The following is a 19,725-nucleotide window of genomic DNA, read 5'->3' as shown; positions in this document are numbered from 1 at the left end:
GAAAGGAAGGAAGGAAGGAAGGATGGAAGGAAGGAAGGAAAGAAAGAAAGAAAGAAGGAAGGAAGGATGGAAGTAAGGGAAGGAAGGATGGAAGGAAGGAAGGAAAGGAAAGGAATGAAGGATCGAAGGAAAGGAAGAAAGAAGGAAGGGAAGGAAGGAAGGATGGATGGATGGAAGGAAGGGAAGGAAGGAAGGATGGATGGAAGGATGGAAGGAAGGAAGAAAAGAAGGAAGGAAGGAAGGAAGGATGGAAGGAAGGGAAGGATGGAAGGAAGGAAGGAAGGAAGTATGGAAGGAAGGAAGGATGGAAGGAAGGAAGGAAGGAAGGAAAGAAGGAAGGATGGAAGGAAGAAAGGAAGGAAGGAAGGAAGGAAGGAAGGAAGGAAGGAAGGAAGGAAGGATGGAAGGAAGGAAGGAAGAAAGAAGGAAGGGAAGGAAGTATGGAAGGAAGGAAAGAAGGAAGGAAGGAAAGGAAGGATGGAAGGATGGAAGGAAGGAAGGATGGAAGGATGGAAGGATGGAAGGAAGGAAGGAAGGAAGGAAAGGAAGGAAGGAAGGAAGGAAGGATGGATGGATGGATGGAAGGAAGGAAGGAAGGAAGGAAGGAAGGAAGGAAGGAAGGAAGGAAGGAAGAAATGAATATGAATGCTACCACAGTAGTCATTAAAGGGTGCCTGTACAGAGAGCCTGCACGTGTCCCCAAATTCAAATCCCAACTGACACTGTGAGCATCCTCTCATTCACTTCCATTGAAGTGAATGAGAGGATGCTCACAGTGTCAGTAGGCATGTTGGATTCAGACAGCTCTCTCTCAAAAAGTATAAAGGTCACAGCCTAGATATTGACACCGTAGGAATCCTGCGAAAATGCTGAACATTTTAGGCTATGATATGTCTGTGTAGCTTAAAAACTGTAGGCATGGCGACGAGTTAGAAAAAGGGTAAAAATGCAAAATTAGCAGCTCAAAAGGTAGAGTGTGGGCCCATATGTTTCAATGGAGAGCGCAGTTGCCAAACAAATCGTCATACAGCGAAAATTATAAGTCACACGGCTAAGATACTTACATTGTACGAATCAGCACAGTTGTGTGAAAGTTTTGATGTATAATAAGTGTGTGAGCTTTCAAAACTGTAGGAGTGCCAGCAGTTTACAAAATGTGTAAATATTTTAAAAGCAACAGCTGCCACCACTCTAAAAACATAATGATACTGAACATTCCACCAGCAGTTTCAATGGCACAAAAATTACTATTAAAAGTTAAATTACTAAAAAACTATAAAAAATATCAAAAATCTGAATACATCCGTTAAAGAGCTAAACATTGTGAACATTTTAAAGTTTGAATGAAGTTTCTTGCACAAAGTATGTAGAAGTTATAAAGGAGACAAAAAACGGGGAGAATAATAAAGAAAGAAAGAAAGAAATAGTGGGAATATCACAAGTTGGGCTAGCTTCTGCAAGCTAGCCCACCTAATAAAGAAATAGTGGGAATATCACAAGTTGGGCTAGCTTTTGCAAGCTAGCCCACCTAATGACAATTGTAATGACAATTGTACCCACACACACACACACACACACACATTGATAACGAGAATCCTAACATTTTCAATAAGCGCCAAAAGAGCAATAACCTCCTCAATCTCTGTAGTCTGTGGATTTAGAAAGTAGACGGGTGCCCGAGTAGCATAGACGACACTTTTACTGAAACACAAAGCAGTTTTTATCTAGTCTACAAACCAAAATGTTATTGCCAATGGCAGAAAAAAATTAACCTCCAAGTAGTGGGCCACCTACATTGCCATTGTAGGCTACAGACTAACGAATGAACCAACGTAGCCTACACATGTTGATCTAAAGTCAACTATCAGAACTAGGGCCTACTAGCTATTCAGGTAGGCTAGAACATTTTAACAGTGTTACTAGAGGGGCAATACAACAAACAAACAACAAAGCAGTGACACCTGTAAAAACAAAAATAGTCCAAAACATATTCCCCAAATACTTTTTTTTATTCATTCACTACTTTTACTCTACACTTTTTTTTAATTTTTTTTTTTTAAGAAATTCAAGTATTTGTCGGGAACAGCAGTCAAAATCCTTTGCTAAAACATACCAAAAATAAAAATAAAATAAATCAATAACAGCAGTATTCAACATTGGTTTTATTCATAACACAAATACGTTTTTTTTTCTTCATATCTGAAATTAATCTACTGTCTAGATTAGCAGGTGAACAGTTATGACCCCCATGCTCATCTTGCTGATGAGCACTTTTATAATTGCTTTCATCACATCTACTTACAAACCAAACGAGGGAAACATGAAGGATTGACATTCGATACAAACCAACATTACCCCATATATCTAATATTCAGAGAGTGCATTGGACAGATGGAGAGACCAACCCTCTAAGATTCAGCCAACTAAGCTCTCTACTAACACAATAGCAGAATTGTGAAACCAACAAAGGACAAGAATATCAATCTAAAACGGGTCATGAACTAAAAAAAAAAAAATGTAACAATTGACAAACATTAAGTTAAATAAAATCAGGACTGTCTTCTCCCACTGCACAGCACTCAAATCCACTTCCTCCCGGATCATAAACATGCACAGATATTCACATGCAGATACTGTACAATGCACATTCTGACGGGCCTCATTACCCACAGGTACATTAGCACCATCTAGTGGTAGAATGGTGCAGGTAGAAGTTCCCTCTAAACATAGCTATGAGTCAGGTTAATTTAACAATAAGGTTCGAAGGTCAAATCATTTGAACGTATTGCTGGGGCTGAAGAAAACTTCTACCTTCAGCCAGAAGGAAACAGTCATGGTCACTGTTCATGATAGCAAAACCATCTAGTGGAGAACAGACTGCTTGGCTAAGATCCACAACCCAGTTTTACGACCATCTCCCTCGTCTTCTTGGTGTTCAGGAGAAGACCGTTCCTCTCACACCAGATCCCACAAGGTTCCTGTACTCCGCCTCCTGTCCCTTCCTCACACACGCCACAATAGCTGTGTCATCAGAGTACTTCTGGATCTGGTAGGACTCTGAGTTGTACTTGTGGTCCGATGTGTACAAGGTGAACAGGTAAGGAGCCAGCACAGTCCACTGCGGAGCACCAGTGCTACTCGCCACCGTTCCAGAGACGCAGCTAACCAACCTGACGAACTCCCACTGAGCAAAGACACGTTTAAAAGACGTCTTTTAGACGTCTTTTTTGTCTTTTTCGGACGTCCAAAGACATCCAATTAGGAGCCAGAATTAATGTTTTTTTTTTACGTTCAGATATTGGACCCGTTTTGCACGTCCACAGACGTCTTAGAGGGGTCCAAGCTAGACGTTTGAATATTGAGGGGTCCAGCAGACGTACAAATGGGGTTATGGACCGACGGACGTTATTAAGACATGATCTGAACGTCTCCCTGACGTTGCGTGTTTGCTGGGCTGTGGTCTTCCCGTCAGGTAGTCCGTGATCCAGGATACACAGGTGGGATCCACTCCCATCTGTCCAAGCTTCTCTCTGAGTAGCAGAGGCTGGATGGTGTTGAAAGCAGGGCTTAAAAACGAAATTATTTTTCAATCGGTTCGCTCCGAGCAGAACCAGAATATTTAACGTTTCCGTTCTCGTGTTCCGCCACCAACATAGCGTTCCTGAACCGGTTAAGAACGAAAAATAACGTTCCGTTCACCGTTCCGGGGGTGTTAGCCTATTAAGACTCTATAGGCCTACAGTATTTCTTGTACAAATATTTTCTTGTCCTACTGTTGCTGCAAGATATTTTATTCTGCGCCTGTAGGCCTATTGTTTGTTTTTATTTCGTTTTGTAATGTTTTATGTTATTTATAAATAATTAGTCACCTCATTCATTCATCTGCACAATCCCTATTGTTTATGCTGCGTTCCTTTTGTATGGGAGCTCCGGATTTGGCGCCTCTAGGCCTACGCGTAATACGTAGCCTATCGTCTGACATCCGCGGTCTTTAATATTATAGTAATTTAACTTATGCTATTCAATGATCAGGGTTGCACGGCACATTGTCACTAAAGTGTGCTCATATTAATTAATGTAGCCTAATCATTTGGTTTGTGAAAGTCAAGACGTGACAGAAATCTTTGCAACAATAGGCTATGACTAGATTCCAAGAGGCGCGCTCGCTTTCACAGCCTAATTGCCGAGTTGAACTCTGAAGGAGGCAGACCATTAAATTCGCAAAACATAGGTTTATGCATACTAGTATACATCCAAGCAACTCTACTCCGTGTTTTAAATAGCCAAACCATACTTGGAGCGAGATGCGCAACGAGTGAAAATTGGCTTCCGCTTAATGTTGGTTAAAGATAGAGGAACTTTATTGCAGACACGCAGGTCCATATAAAACATTATATTTGCACAGTAGGCAGGTCCATACAAAACATTATATTTGCACAGTAGGCTATTATTTCTTTCACTTTATTTGCATCATTCTTTGTGGACCAATGTTGGAATATATTTGCCTTCGAACGTTATTGCCCTCTCTGACATCCGCGGTCTTTATGTGAAATCTAGTTTTAGCCTACTGAAACATTACAGGCTATAGGCTAGCCTACTCTTCTTCAATTAAACAAAATAAATCACATTGATATCTTTGCTAAGTAAAAAGCTGTAAGGACGGGCTTAACTACTGTTTTGCACTGGAAAACAAAGGAGAGTGTGTGCAGTGGCGATTTTAGCATGGCATTTCTGGAGGGGCAGTTTTATATTACGTCACCATCACAAGAACTAAAGGTAGCCAATTAGTCTACGGTAGGTACATCAGAGCAGAGGCTACAACACACAAAGATAACGACACATTAACACACGCAGAGTAGGCTAATTAGACCCATAAGAGAGCGCATGCCCGGTCCAGGGTTCTGAAAGTGACAAGTGCGCCCATCAGACCTGGGCACTACGCATAACCTAGTACTCCACATATCACAGCCAAATAGTCTACTACAGTGACGGCGCACTGTCCACATTAGTCATCATGTCCAACAAACTATGCTATCAGAGGTGCAACAGAATCGCCATACGAACCGATATGCGCGCGCGCGCACACACTCACGCACAAAGATGAACTCACCAATGCAGCTCACTTGAATAGGAAGGTAGCGCGGCGGTTCTTTGCGTGCGCAAACCTCTCGATGACTTTACTGTTGAAGTCAATTTGTCCCTGGATGAACGGGTTTTCAATGGAAAGCATAGCCAGGGCGTTCAGTCGCTGTTGTCCCATTGTGTTTCTTGCGAATGTTTTAAGTTCCCGAAGCAGCACCAATTCTTCTGGTCGGTGTGGCCCTAAACGTTTTATTTCCAGTTTCTCTTCCAGTTTCAATGTACTAAACCGCACATTCAACAAATAATCTACACTATTCATTTTTGTTGCACCTGAAAACACTTTAAATCTCTACAAAACTTTAGCTAGCAGCATTGGCTAACGTAGATCGACATCGACAATGACGGTGACCCAGTAGTTCAACTTTGATCAACGTTGTTTCATTATTCCCTGGCTAAACCTGTTGCCAGGTAGATTTCGTTGGGGCAGAGACTTTTCTGCCCCTCCACCCAATGAAATCTGCGTGATATTTTTTCACATTACTCCCGACCACGCTCACATTGTCGCTATAGCAACAGTAGGGGAGAACGCTTCGGTGCCCCTCTGCCGAGTCAGAGCTGTCTGTGACACACTCATACAAAGGGAATTACTGCAAAACAGCACTATACATAGTGTCAGTCAGGTTTATTATATTTATACATGCTATTTTAACCACTGAATCACTATTTTGTATTAATTATAAATTAGATTTTTCCGAAACACAGTTGTAGGCTAAGATGCATCTTGCACAACAGCGCCACCTCTGGTGGGGCACTGCCCCACCTGCCCCTAATGTAAAATCGCCACTGAGTGTGTGACAGCCCTGCGCAACGCGTGAAAATTGGCTGCCGCTGAGTGGTTGGGAAACATCAAGAATAGTCATGCATCTTAGCTTGCAGAGTTTGAGAAACATCCTCAATTTTTCTAAATAGCACTTGTTGTAGAAACTTGGGAATCCTGTTTTTAGACTAGTCATGTAATCGGTTACAAAACCATCGTCTAGTCATCAATGAAAATAGTCGCTGCTAGTCGGAACTAGGCTATGCATGTTGTGTGTTGTTGTAATAGCCTATCTAAATCTCTTCATTTCGCTAAGCAAGCATTTAAGATCCTGACTGTGAAATAACAGATTTAGGGGCCTAGGCTACAGTACAAAAACAGGACAAGATGTAGGCTACAAATTTTATTAATTTAATTTAGCCTATTCGGCCATAAAAGGCTCAGCTTTCTTCTTTTTTACAATTATTTTTAAGTTATATAGGCCTACTACAAAGAACGAAAAAATAACGTTATTAACCGGTTTTAAAGATTTCAAATTAACGTTTCTGTTCTGGAACAATTAAAGACCATTTCGTTTTCGTTCCTGTTTCTGTTCCTCGTAAAATACCGTTCGTTTTCGTTTTTCGTTTCCGTTCCTTGAACCGGTTCGGAGCCTTGGTTGAAAGCGCTCGAGAAGTCAAAGAACATAATCCTCACTTGACTCCCCGGCCCCATCAAGGCAAGTAATAGCAAAATAATCAACCATCTCGATTTAGCAACATATAGTCAAGACGACTATCATTCACAACACCTACACTACTAGCCCTAAGTCAATAGATGATTTCATATAACCACAACACTGTTTTGATGTGTGTTTGGTTGGTATTGTTACTTTTCAAAGGTCTGGTAGTGGTGGCAGTCCATGTTTACCTGTCCAAGCGGCAGGGTGGCAGGTAAGACAACATATTTCAGATGACACTACTTTTGATTAACAGTAGATTCCTGTGAAGCATTCTTAGTCAGGAGAACATTCAGAATGTCACTCTGAACTGGTTCTTCAAGTGATCAAGTGAAAGTAACAGTGTTTAAGGCTCCCATAAATCTTTATAACTCATAAAACATTTGAGCCTGGAGACCCTGCGCACACTGAGACATTCCTCAGCCACCTGATCAGATCTGAGAGCTGAAACTTCAACACTTCAGAATGATAACTCTGGCCTTCACAGTTCTGCTGTTGGCGACATCAGTCCACTCTGAACCTCGCTGTGACGTCTCTTTGGTCAGGGACTGTGAAGAAATCTACAAGACCGTCTCAAAAGCCAGTGCTGTGTTCACCATCTACCCTGCGCTTGCTCCAGTCCAGGCCTACTGTGACATGGACACAGATGGAGGAAGGTGGACCGTCATCCAGAGGAGAATGGACGGTAGCGTCAACTTCTACAGACCCTGGGAGCAGTACAAAGCTGGCTTTGGAGATGCAAATGGAGAGTACTGGCTCGGACTGGATGCCATGCACCTCCTCACCGTGAACAGAGCTCACGAGCTGAGGGTGGGCATGGAGGACTTTGAGGGACACAAGGTGTCTGCTCAGTACTCCCACTTCTCTGTGGGCTCAGAGGCAGACGGCTACAAGCTGAACGTCACGGGATTCACCAACGGGGGAGCGGGAGACTCACTCAGTTACCATAACGGACAGAGATTTACCACCTTTGACAAAGACCAGGACGGTGACCCGACCAAGAATTGTGCAACTTCGTGTTATGGGGCCTTTTGGTATTATGGGGCCTTTTGGTATTCAACGTGCCATAATGCTAACATCAATGCGCTGTATCTGTGGGGTCACACTCCTGATATGTATGGAACTGGTATGATCTGGTATACCTGGAGGGGTATGTATTACTCGCTGAAAGCTGTCTCTATGAAGATCAGACCATTGTCTTAGACCTGAGATGGATGCTGGGTCTCTTTCCCTTCGAACCGGTGTCAAACACTTGATTATTATCACACCATCTCTGTAAGCCATTTGATTCTAGATGTTTCACACCAAGAGAGAACTCAACAAGCCATTTATTGTAAAGCCACTGGGTGACGGTGTTTTTTTAAAGGAAGGAATGTGTTTCTCACTGTTGTGATTCTATGAAAGCATCTAGTGACTTAGGGCTAGTACTGTAGATGTGAATAATATAGAGTGGTCTTGACTAATATATTCTAACTTGATAAGTGATTTGGTGTTAACCCTGCTCTGAAGTTATGTAATATCAGTACTATCTTACTAATCATCCATTTATACCCATTATATACCAGTCTATAGGGTTAAATTGAAATGTGTAATTCCAAGGGCTGTTCTGCAGATATAATCTGATCATATATACTGCAAGTTATCAAAGGCTAATCCAACTTTATATGTACATTGATTTTCTCTCAAATAAAATCAGTCAGCAAAGAATGCATTCTCATGCGTGATACGTTGTCAGTTTGTATTTTGTGAGATTCACAATTCATTTGCATAAGTGTATAGAATAGACATTTACATTCAACTGAACATGAGGCGTCGGTCACTCGCTGTGGAGGCACCTTGAATACAGATATGCACACGCACACACACACAGCTATTTGTATTCCTTGCACTTCTTTATATTTTAGCAAACAAATGTTCACAGTACCTAATGTCCCCCCTAAATTCGGTGGGCATATGTAGTTCATCGAGACACTAAAATGTCTCTTGGAACTATACCCAACATCCAACAGGAAGTCAGCCATTTTGCTTTTAATGTGCCATTTTGTCCTTGTTTTTACCATTTCCATGCCTCATACTTCAACGAACTCCTCCTACAGATTTCATCCGATCAACTTCATATTCGGTCAGCTTCATCTTAAGACCTTTGTGATCAAAAGTTCTCAAAAAATTTTAGTTTTCAGCAAAACACCTCGCACTGCCAGTGCTCGGGCCCTAATAATAATCCTTACAATTTCAATAGGGCCTCGCACCGCCAGTGCTCGGGCCCTAACTAGTAGGCCTGCTGTATTTTACATTTGAACTATCCTGTCTCTGCACCGTCTTGTCCGTGCACCCTGTATGTTGTCCCCATCTGCACCATCGACCTAAACAAATTCCTGTGAAAACTACCATGGCAAATGAGATGATTGATTCAAATGCTGTGTTCCATTTGTATCGGAGGTCGGAATTTCGCTGATCAGTGTTGTGAAATATAACGACTATACTAATGACAATTGTAATGACAATTGTACCCACACACACACACACACACACACACATTGATAACGAGAATCCTAACATTTTCAATAAGCGCCAAAAGAGCAATAACCTCCTCAATCTCTGTAGTCTGTGGATTTAGAAAGTAGACGGGTGCCCGAGTGGCATAGACGACACTTTTACTGAAACACAAAGCAGTTTTTATCTAGTCTACAAACCAAAATGTTATTGCCAATGGTAGAAAAAAATTAACTGTGGCGAGCGCCTCCAAGTAGTGGGCCACCTACATTGCCATTGTAGGCTACAGACTAACGAATGAACCAACGTAGCCTACACATGTTGATCTAAAGTCAACTATCAGAACTAGGGCCTACTAGCTATTCAGGTAGGCTAGAACATTTTAACAGTGTTACTAGAGGGGCAATACAACAAACAAACAACAAAGCAGTGACACCTGTAAAAACAAAAACAGTCCAAAACATATTCCCCAAAGACTTTTTTTTATTCATTCACTACTTTTACTCTACACTTTTTTTTTCTTTTTTTCTTTTTAAGAAATTCAAGTATTTGTCGGGAACAGCAGTCAAAATTCTTTGCTAAAACATACAAAAAATAAAAAATAAAATAAATCAAAAACAGCAGTATTCAACATTGGTTTTATATTCATACACAAATACGTTTTTTTTTCTTCATATCTGAAATTAATCTACTGTCTAGATTAGCAGGTGAACAGTTATGACCCCCATGCTCATCTTGCTCATGAGCACTTTTATAATTGCTTTCATCACATCTACTTACAAACCAAACGAGGGAAACATGAAGGATTGACATTCGATACAAACCAACATTACCCCATATATCTAATATTCAGAGAGTGCATTGGACAGATGGAGAGACCAACCCTCTAAGATTCAGCCAACTAAGCTCTCTACTAAAACAATAGCAGAATTGTGAAACCAACAAAGGACAAGAATATCAATCTAAAACGGGTCATGAACTAAAAAAAAAAAAAAAGTAACAATTGACAAACATTAAGTTAAATAAAATCAGGACTGTCTTCTCCCACTGCACAGCATTCAAATCCACTTCCTCCCGGATCATAAACATGCACAGATATGCACATGCAGATACTGTACAATGCACATTCTGACGGGCCTCATTACCCACAGGTACATTAGCACCATCTAGTGGTAGAATGGTGCAGGTAGAAGTTCCCTCTAAACATAGCTATGAGTCAGGTTAATTTAACAATAAGGTTCGAAGGTCAAATCATTTGAACGTATTGCTGGGGCTGAAGAAAACTTCTACCTTCAGCCAGAAGGAAACAGTCATGGTCACTGTTCATGATAGCAAAACCATCTAGTGGAGAACAGACTGCTTGGCTAAGATCCACAACCCAGTTTTACGACCATCTCCCTCGTCTTCTTGGTTTTCAGGAGAAGACCGTTCCTCTCACACCAGATCCCACAAGGTTCCTGTACTCCGCCTCCTGTCCCTTCCTCACACACGCCACAATAGCTGTGTCATCAGAGTACTTCTGGATCTGGTAGGACTCTGAGTTGTACTTGTGGTCCGATGTGTACAAGGTGAACAGGTAAGGAGCCAGCACAGTCCACTGCGGAGCACCAGTGCTACTCGCCACCGTTCCAGAGACGCAGCTCCCCAACCTGACGAACTCCCACTGAGCAAAGACACGTCTAAAAGACGTCTTTTAGACGTCTTTTTTGTCTTTTTCGGACGTCCAAAGACATCCAATTAGGAGCCAGAATGAATGTTTTTTTTTTACGTTCAGATATTGGACCCGTTTTGCACGTCCACAGACGTCTTAGAGGGGTCCAAGCTAGACGTTTGAATATTGAGGGGTCCAGCAGACGTACAAATGGGGTTATGGACCGACGGACGTTATTAAGACATGATCTGAACGTCTCCCTGACGTTGCGTGTTTGCTGGGCTGTGGTCTTCCCGTCAGGTAGTCCGTGATCCAGGATACACAGGTGGGATCCACTCCCATCTGTCCAAGCTTCTCTCTGAGTAGCAGAGGCTGGATGGTGTTGAAAGCGCTCGAGAAGTCAAAGAACATAATCCTCACTTGACTCCCCGGCCCCATCAAGGCAAGTAATAGCAAAATAATCAACCATCTCGATTTAGCAACGTATAGTCAATACGACTATCATTCACAACACCTACACTACTAGCCCTAAGTCAATAGATGATTTCATATAACCACAACACTGTTTTGATGTGTGTTTGGTTGGTATTGTTACTTTTCAAAGGTCTGGTAGTGGTGGCAGTCCATGTTTACCTGTCCAAGCGGCAGGGTGGCAGGTAAGACAACATATTTCAGATGACACTACTTTTGATTAACAGTAGATTCCCGTGAAGCATTCTTAGTCAGGAGAACATTCAGAATGTCACTCTGAACTGGTTCTTCAAGTGATCAAGTGAAAGTAACAGTGTTTAAGGCTCCCATAAATATTTATAACTCATAAAACATTTGAGCCTGGAGACCCTGCGCACACTGAGACATTCCTCAGCCACCTGATCAGATCTGAGAGCTGAAACTTCAACACTTCAGAATGATAACTCTGGCCTTCACAGTTCTGCTGTTGGCGACATCAGTCCACTCTGAACCTCGCTGTGACGTCTCTTTGGTCAGGGACTGTGAAGAAATCTACAAGACCGTCTCAAAAGCCAGTGCTGTGTTCACCATCTACCCTGCGCTTGCTCCAGTCCAGGCCTACTGTGACATGGACACAGATGGAGGAAGGTGGACCGTCATCCAGAGGAGAATGGACGGTAGTGTCAACTTCTACAGACCCTGGGAGCAGTACAAAGCTGGCTTTGGAGATGCAAATGGAGAGTACTGGCTCGGACTGGATGCCATGCACCTCCTCACAGTGAACAGAGCTCACGAGCTGAGGGTGGACATGGAGGACTTTGAGGGAAACAAGGTGTCTGCTCAGTACTCCCACTTCTCTGTGGGCTCAGAGGCAGACGGCTACAAGCTGAACGTCACGGGATTCACCAACGGGGGAGCGGGAGACTCCCTCAGTTACCATAACGGACAGAAATTTAGCACCTTCGACAAAGACCAGGACCACAGCAAGAATTGTGCAACTGTGTTTTATGGGGCCTTTTGGTATTTAAAATGCCATCTTGCTAACATCAATGGGCTGTATCTGTGGGGTCACACTGATAGATTTGGAACTGGTATAATCTGGGATACTTGGAAGGGTATGCATTACTCTCTGAAAGCCGTCAACATGAAGATCAGACTAGTGCATATACACTAGTGCCTACCTACATGGATGCTGGGTCTCCTTCCCTGCGAACCAGTGTCAAACACTTGATTATTATCACACCATCTCTGTAAGTCATTTGATTCTAGATGTTTGACACCAAGAGAGAACTCAACAAGCCATTTATTGTAAAGCCACTGGGTGACAGTGCTTTTTTTTAGAGGAAGGAATGTGTTTCTCAGTGTTGTGATTCTATGAAAGCATCTAATGACTAAGGGCTAGTACTGTAGATGTTGTGAATAATATAGAGTGGTCTTGACTAATATATTCTAATTTGATAAGTGATTTGGTGTTAACCCTGCTCTGAAGTTATGTAATATCAGAACTATCTTACTAATCATCCATTTATACCCATTATATACCAGTCTATAGGGTTAAATTGAAATGTGTAATTCCAAGGGCTGTTCTGCAGATATAATCTGATCATATATACTGCAAGTTATCAAAGGCTAATCCAACTTTATATGTACATTGATTTTCTCTCAAATAAAAATCAGTCAGCAAAGAATGCATTCTCATGCGTGATACGTTGTCAGTTTGTATTTTGTGAGATTCACAACTCATTTGCATAAGTGTATAGAATAGACATTTACATTCAACTGAACATGAGGCGTCGGTCCCTCGCTGTGGAGGCACCTTGATGACAGATATGCACACGCACACACACACAGCTATTTGTATTCCTTGCACTTCTTTATATTTTAGCAAACAAATGTTCACAGTACCTAATGTCCCCCCTAAATTCGGTGGGCATATGTAGTTCATCGAGACACTAAAATGTCTCTTGGAACTATACCCAACATCCATCAGGAAGTCAGCCATTTTGCTTTTAATGTGCAATTTTGTCCTTGTTTTTACCATTTCCATGCCTCATACTTCAACGAACTCCTCCTACAGATTTCATCCGATCAACTTCATATTTGTTTAGCTTCATCTTAAGACCTTTGTGATCAAAAGTTCTAAAAAAATTATAGTTTTCACCAAACACCTCACACTACCAGTGCTCGGGCCCTAATAATAATCCTTACAATTTCAATAGGGCCTCGCACCGCCAGTGCTCGGGCCCTAACTAGTAGGCCTGCTGTATTTTACATTTGAACTATCCTGTCTCTGCACCGTCTTGTCCGTGCACCCTGTATGTTGTCCCCATCTGCACCATCGACCTAAACAAATTCCTGTAAAAACTACCATGGCAAATGAGATGATTGATTCAAATGCTGCGTTCCAGTTGCATCGGAGGTCGGAATTTCGCTGATCAGTGTTGTGAAATATGACTATACTAATGACAATTGTACCCACACAAAACACATTGATAACGAGAATCCTAACATTTTCAATGAGCGCCAAAAGAGCAATAACCTCCTCAATCTCTGTAGTCTGTGGATTTAGAAAGTAGACGGGTGCCCGAGTAGCATAGACGACACTTTTACTGAAACACAAAGCAGTTTTTATCTAGCCTACAAACCAAAATGTTATTGCCAATGGCGGAAAAAAATTAACTGTGGCGAGCGCCTCCAAGTAGTGGGCCACCTACATTGCCATTGTAGGCTACAGACTAACGAATGAACCAACGTAGCCTACACATGTTGATCTAAAGTCAACTATCAGAACTAGGGCCTACTAGCTATTCAGGTAGGCTAGAACATTTTAACAGTGTTACTAGAGGGGCAATACAACAAACAAACAACAAAGCAGTGACACCTGTAAAAACAAAAACAGTCCAAAACATATTCCCCAAATACTTTTTTTTATTCATTAACTTCTTTTACTCTACACTTTTTTTTTTCTTTTTTTTTTAAGAAATTAAAGTATTTGTCGGGAACAGCAGTCAAAATTCTTTGCTAAAACATACAAAAAATAAAAAATAAAATAAATCAAAAACAGCAGTATTCAACATTGGTTTTATATTCATACACAAATACGTTTTTTTTTCTTCATATCTGAAATTAATCTACTGTCTAGATTAGCAGGTGAACAGTTATGACCCCCATGCTCATCTTGCTCATGAGCACTTTTATAATTGCTTTCATCACATCTACTTACAAACCAAACGAGGGAAACATGAAGGATTGACATTCGATACAAACCAACATTACCCCATATATCTAATATTCAGAGAGTGCATTGGACAGATGGAGAGACCAACCCTCTAAGATTCAGCCAACTAAGCTCTCTACTAACACAATAGCAGAATTGTGAAACCAACAAAGGACAAGAATATCAATCTAAAACGGGTCATGAACTAAAAAAGAAAAAATGTAACAATTGACAAACATTGAGTTAAATAAAATCAGGACTGTCTTCTCCCACTGCACAGCATTCAAATCCACTTCCTCCCGGATCATAAACATGCACAGATATGCACATGCAGATACTGTACAATGCACATTCTGACGGGCCTCATTACCCACAGGTACATTAGCACCATCTAGTGGTAGAATGGTGCAGGTAGAAGTTCCCTCTAAACATAGCTATGAGTCAGGTTAATTTAACAATAAGGTTCGAAGGTCAAATCATTTGAACGTATTGCTGGGGCTGAAGAAAACTTCTACCTTCAGCCAGAAGGAAACAGTCATGGTCACTGTTCATGATAGCAAAACCATCTAGTGGAGAACAGACTGCTTGGCTAAGATCCACAACCCAGTTTTACGACCATCTCCCTCGTCTTCTTGGTGTTCAGGAGAAGGCCGTTCCTCTCACACCAGATCCCACAAGGTTCCTGTACTCTGCCTCCTGTCCCTTCCTCACACACGCCACAATAGCTGTGTCATCAGAGTACTTCTGGATCTGGTAGGACTCTGAGTTGTACTTGTGGTCCGATGTGTACAAGGTGAACAGGTAAGGAGCCAGCACAGTCCACTGCGGAGCACCAGTGCTACTCGCCACCGTTCCAGAGACGCATCTCCCCAACCTGACGAACTCCCACTGAGCAAAGACACGTCTAAAAGACGTCTTTTTTGTCTTATTCGGACGTCCAAAGACATCCAATTAGGAGCCAGAATGAATGTTTTTTTTTAACGTCCAGATATTGGACCCGTTTTGCACGTCCACAGACGTCTTAGAGGGGTCCAAGCCAGACGTTTGAATATTGAGGGGTCCAGCAGACGTACAAATGGGGTTATGGACCGACGGACGTTATTAAGACATGATCTGAACGTCTCCCTGACGTTGCGTGTTTGCTGGGCTGTGGTCTTCCCGTCAGGTAGGCCGTGATACGCAGGCGGGATCCACTCCCATCTGTCCAAGCTTCTCTCTGAGTAGCAGAGGCTGGATGGTGTTGAAAGCGCTCGAGAAGTCAAAGAACATAATCCTCACTTGACTCCCCGGCCCCATCAAGGCAAGTAATAGCAAAATAATCAACCATCTCGATTTAGCAACATATAGTCAAGACGTCTATCATTCACAACACCTACACTACTAGCCCTAAGTCAATAGATGATTTCATATAACCACAACACTGTTTTGATGTGTGTTTGGTTGGTATTGTTACTTTTCAAAGGTCTGGTAGTGGTGGCAGTCCATGTTTACCTGTCCAAGCGGCAGGGTGGCAGGTAAGACAACATATTTCAGATGACACTACTGATGATTTACAGTAGATTACATTGAAGCATTCTTAGTCAGGACAACATTCAGAATGTCACTCTGAACTGGTTCTTCCACAGTGATCACGTGCGTGTCTGTAACAGTATTGAAGGCTCCCATAAGTCTTCCCAAAACTCATTAAACATTTGAGCCTGGAGACCCTGCGCACACTGAGACATTCCTCAGCCACCTGATCAGCTCTGAGAGCTGAAACTTCAACACTTCAGAATGATAACTCTGGCCTTCACAGTTCTGCTGTTGGCGACATCAGTCCACTCTGAACCTCGCTGTGACGTCTCTTTGGTCAGGGACTGTGTAGAAATCTACAAGACCGTCTCAAAAGCCAGTGCTGTGTTCACCATCTACCCTGCGCTTGCTCCAGTCCAGGCCTACTGTGACATGGACACAGATGGAGGAAGGTGGACCGTCATCCAGAGGAGAATGGACGGTTGCGTCAACTTCTACAGACCCTGGGAGCAGTACAAAGCTGGCTTTGGAGATGCAAATGGAGAGTACTGGCTCGGACTGGATGCCATGCACCTCCTCACCGTGAACAGAGCTCACGAGCTGAGGGTGGGCATGGAGGACTTTGAGGGACACAAGGTGTCTGCTCAGTACTCCCACTTCTCTGTGGGCTCAGAGGCAGACGGCTACAAGCTGAACGTCACGGGATTCATCAACGGGGGAGCGGGAGACTCACTCAGTTACCATAACGGACAGAGATTTACCACCTTTGACAAAGACCAGGACGGTGACCCGACCAAGAATTGTGCAACTTCGTGTTATGGGGCCTTTTGGTATTATGGGGCCTTTTGGTATTGAACGTGCCAAAATGCTAACATCAATGCGCTGTATCTGTGGGGTCACACTCCTGATATGTATGGAACTGGTATGATCTGGTATACCTGGAGGGGTATGTATTACTCGCTGAAAGCTGTCTCTATGAAGATCAGACCATTGTCTTAGACCTGAGATGGATGCTGGGTCTCCTTCCCTGCGAACCGGTGTCAAACACTTGATTATTATCACACCATCTCTGTAAGCCATTTGATTCTAGATGTTTGACACCAAGAGAGAAGTCAACAAGCCATTTATTGTAAAGCCACTGGGTGACGGTGTTTTTTTAAAGGAAGGAATGTGTTTCTCACTGTTGTGATTCTATGAAAGCATCTAGTGACTTAGGGCTGTAGATGTGAATAATATAGAGTGGTCTTGACTAATATATTCTAACTTGATAAGTGATTTGGTGTTAACCCTGCTCTGATGTTATGTAATATCAGTACTATCTTACTAATCATCCATTTATACCCATTATATACCAGTCTATAGGGTTGAATTGAAATGTGTAATTCCAAGGGCTGTTCTGCAGATATAATCTGATCATATATACTGCAAGTTATCAAAGGCTAATCCAACTTTATATGTACATTGATTTTCTCTCAAATAAAAATCAGTCAGCAAAGAATGTATTCTCATGCGTGATACGTTGTCAGTTTGTATTTTGTGAGATTCACAATTCATTTGCATAAGTGTATAGAATAGACATTTACATTCAACTGAACATGAGGCGTCGGTCACTCGCTGTGGAGGCACCTTGATGACAGATATGCACACGCACACACACACAGCTATTTGTATTCCTTGCACTTCTTTATATTTTAGCAAACAAATGTTCACAGTACCTAATGTCCCCCCTAAATTCGGTGGGCATATGTAGTTCATCGAGACACTAAAATGTCTCTTGGATCTATACCCAACATCCAACAGGAAGTCAGCCATTTTGCTTTTAATGTGCCATTTTGTCCTTGTTTTTACCATTTCCATGCCTCATACTTCAACGAACTCCTCCTACAGATTTCATCCGATCAACTTCATATTCGGTCAGCTTCATCTTAAGACCTTTGTGATCAAAAGTTCTCAAAAAATTATAGTTTTCACCAAACACCTCGCACTGCCAGTGCTCGGGCCCTAATAATAATCCTTATAATTTCAATAGGGCCTCGCACCGCCAGTGCTCGGGCCCTAACTACTAGGCCTGCTGTATTTTACATTTGAACTATCCTGTCTCTGCACCGTCTTGTCCGTGCACCCTGTATGTTGTCCCCATCTGCACCATCGACCTAAACAAATTCCTGTGAAAACTACCATGGCAAATGAGATGATTGATTCAAATGCTGCGTTCCAGTTGCATCGGAGGTCGGAATTTCGCTGATCAGTGTTGTGAAATATGACTATACTAATGACAATTGTAATGACAATTGTACCCACACAAAACACATTGATAACGAGAATCCTAACATTTTCAATAAGCGCCAAAAGAGCAATAACCTCCTCAATCTCTGTAGTCTGTGGATTTAGAAAGTAGACGGCTGCCCGAGTAGTATAGACGACACTTTTACTGAAACACAAAGCAGTTTTTATCTAGCCTACAAACCAAACTGTTATTGCCAATGGCGGAAAAAAATTAACTGTGGCGAGCGCCTGCAAGTAGTGGGCCACCTACATTGCCATTGTAGGCTACAGACTAACGAATGAACCAACGTAGCCTACACATGTTGATCTAAAATCAACTATCAGAACTAGGGCCTACTAGCTATTCAGGTAGGCTAGAACATTTTAACAGTGTTACTTGAGGGGCAATACAACAAACAAACAACAAAGCAGTGACACCTGTAAAAACAAAAACAGTCCAAAACATATTCCCCAAAGACTTTTTTTTATTCATTCACTACTTTTACTCTACACTTTTTTGTTCTTTTTTTTTTTTAAGAAATTCAAGTATTTGTCGGGAACAGCAGTCAAAATCCTTTGCTAAAACGTACAAAAAATAAAAATAAAATAAATCAAAAACAGCAGTATTCAACATTGGTTTTATATTCATAACACAAATACGTTTATTTTTCTTCATATCTGAAATAAATCTACAGTCTAGATTCCCAGGTGAACAGTTATGACCCCCATGCTCATCTTGCTCATGAGCACTTTTATAATTGCTTTCATCACATCTACTTACAAACCAAACGAGGGAAACATGAAGGATTGACATTCGATACAAACCAACATTACCCCATATATCTAATATTCAGAGAGTGCATTGGACAGATGGAGAGACCAACCCTCTAAGATTCAGCCAACTAAGCTCTCTACTAACACAATAGCAGAATTGTGAAACCAACAAAGGACAAGAATATCAATCTAAAACGGGTCATGAACAAAAAAAGAAAAAATGTAACAATTGACAAACATTAATTTAAACTAGAAAGTACATTTCCTGGAGAAAATGTGAGGTGGGCTAGCTGCTGCAGCTGTATGTAACAGCTACTGCTAGAACTATTACGGACCAGGCAATCTCCATGCACCCACCGGCGAAGCTGAGTTTTGGGGTCTGTGGTGTGGACAGTGGCATGGTGGTGAGACTCCGCCCCCTCAGGTCAGAGCTGGTCGAGGACAGTGTACCCCTCTCCGGACCACCTACCCGCCCGTACCGGTGAAGACCATGTGTCTCTAGCCCAATCAGGGGCTGAGTTGTGGGGCCCGTGGCGTAGATAGTGGCGTGGTGGTGAGACTCCGCCCCCTCAGGTCAGAGCTGGTCGAGGACAGTGTACCCCTATCTGGGCCACCTACCCGCTCGCACTGGTGAAGACCATGTGTCTCTAGCCCACTCAGGGGCTGAGTTGTGGGGCCGTGGCGTGGATAGTGGCGTGGGGGTGAGACTCCGCCCCCTCAGGTCAGAGCCAGTCAGGGACAGTGTT

General features: G+C 42.3%; 2 protein-coding genes across 2 annotated transcripts in view; both read left to right on the top strand.

Moving 5' to 3' along the window:
* Positions 1-7,082: 7,082 nt before the first annotated feature.
* On the top strand, positions 7,083-7,820 carry LOC311312960 (microfibril-associated glycoprotein 4-like; the record flags this gene model as incomplete). Its single annotated transcript, XM_084442968.1, has 1 exon — positions 7,083-7,820. One exon carries the CDS (start codon positions 7,083-7,085, stop codon positions 7,818-7,820), a length of 738 nt encoding a protein of 245 aa, XP_084299094.1.
* Positions 7,821-11,668: 3,848 nt separating this feature from the next.
* LOC311312959 (uncharacterized protein) overlaps positions 11,669-19,725 on the top strand; it is a gene marked incomplete at both ends in the record, with an annotated part of 18,929 nt that continues 10,872 nt past the window's right edge. Inside the window, 3 exons of the mRNA XM_084442967.1 lie at positions 11,669-12,370; positions 15,072-15,181; positions 16,282-16,724. Coding sequence (XP_084299093.1) covers positions 11,669-12,370; positions 15,072-15,181; positions 16,282-16,724 — 1,255 coding nt within the window. The remainder of the gene's footprint in view (positions 12,371-15,071; positions 15,182-16,281; positions 16,725-19,725) is intronic.

Source organism: Borostomias antarcticus (assembly GCF_949987555.1).
Source record: "Borostomias antarcticus genome assembly, chromosome: 9".
Lineage (NCBI taxonomy): Eukaryota > Metazoa > Chordata > Actinopteri > Stomiiformes > Stomiidae > Borostomias > Borostomias antarcticus.
This window is presented reverse-complemented; position numbering and strand designations above follow the sequence as displayed.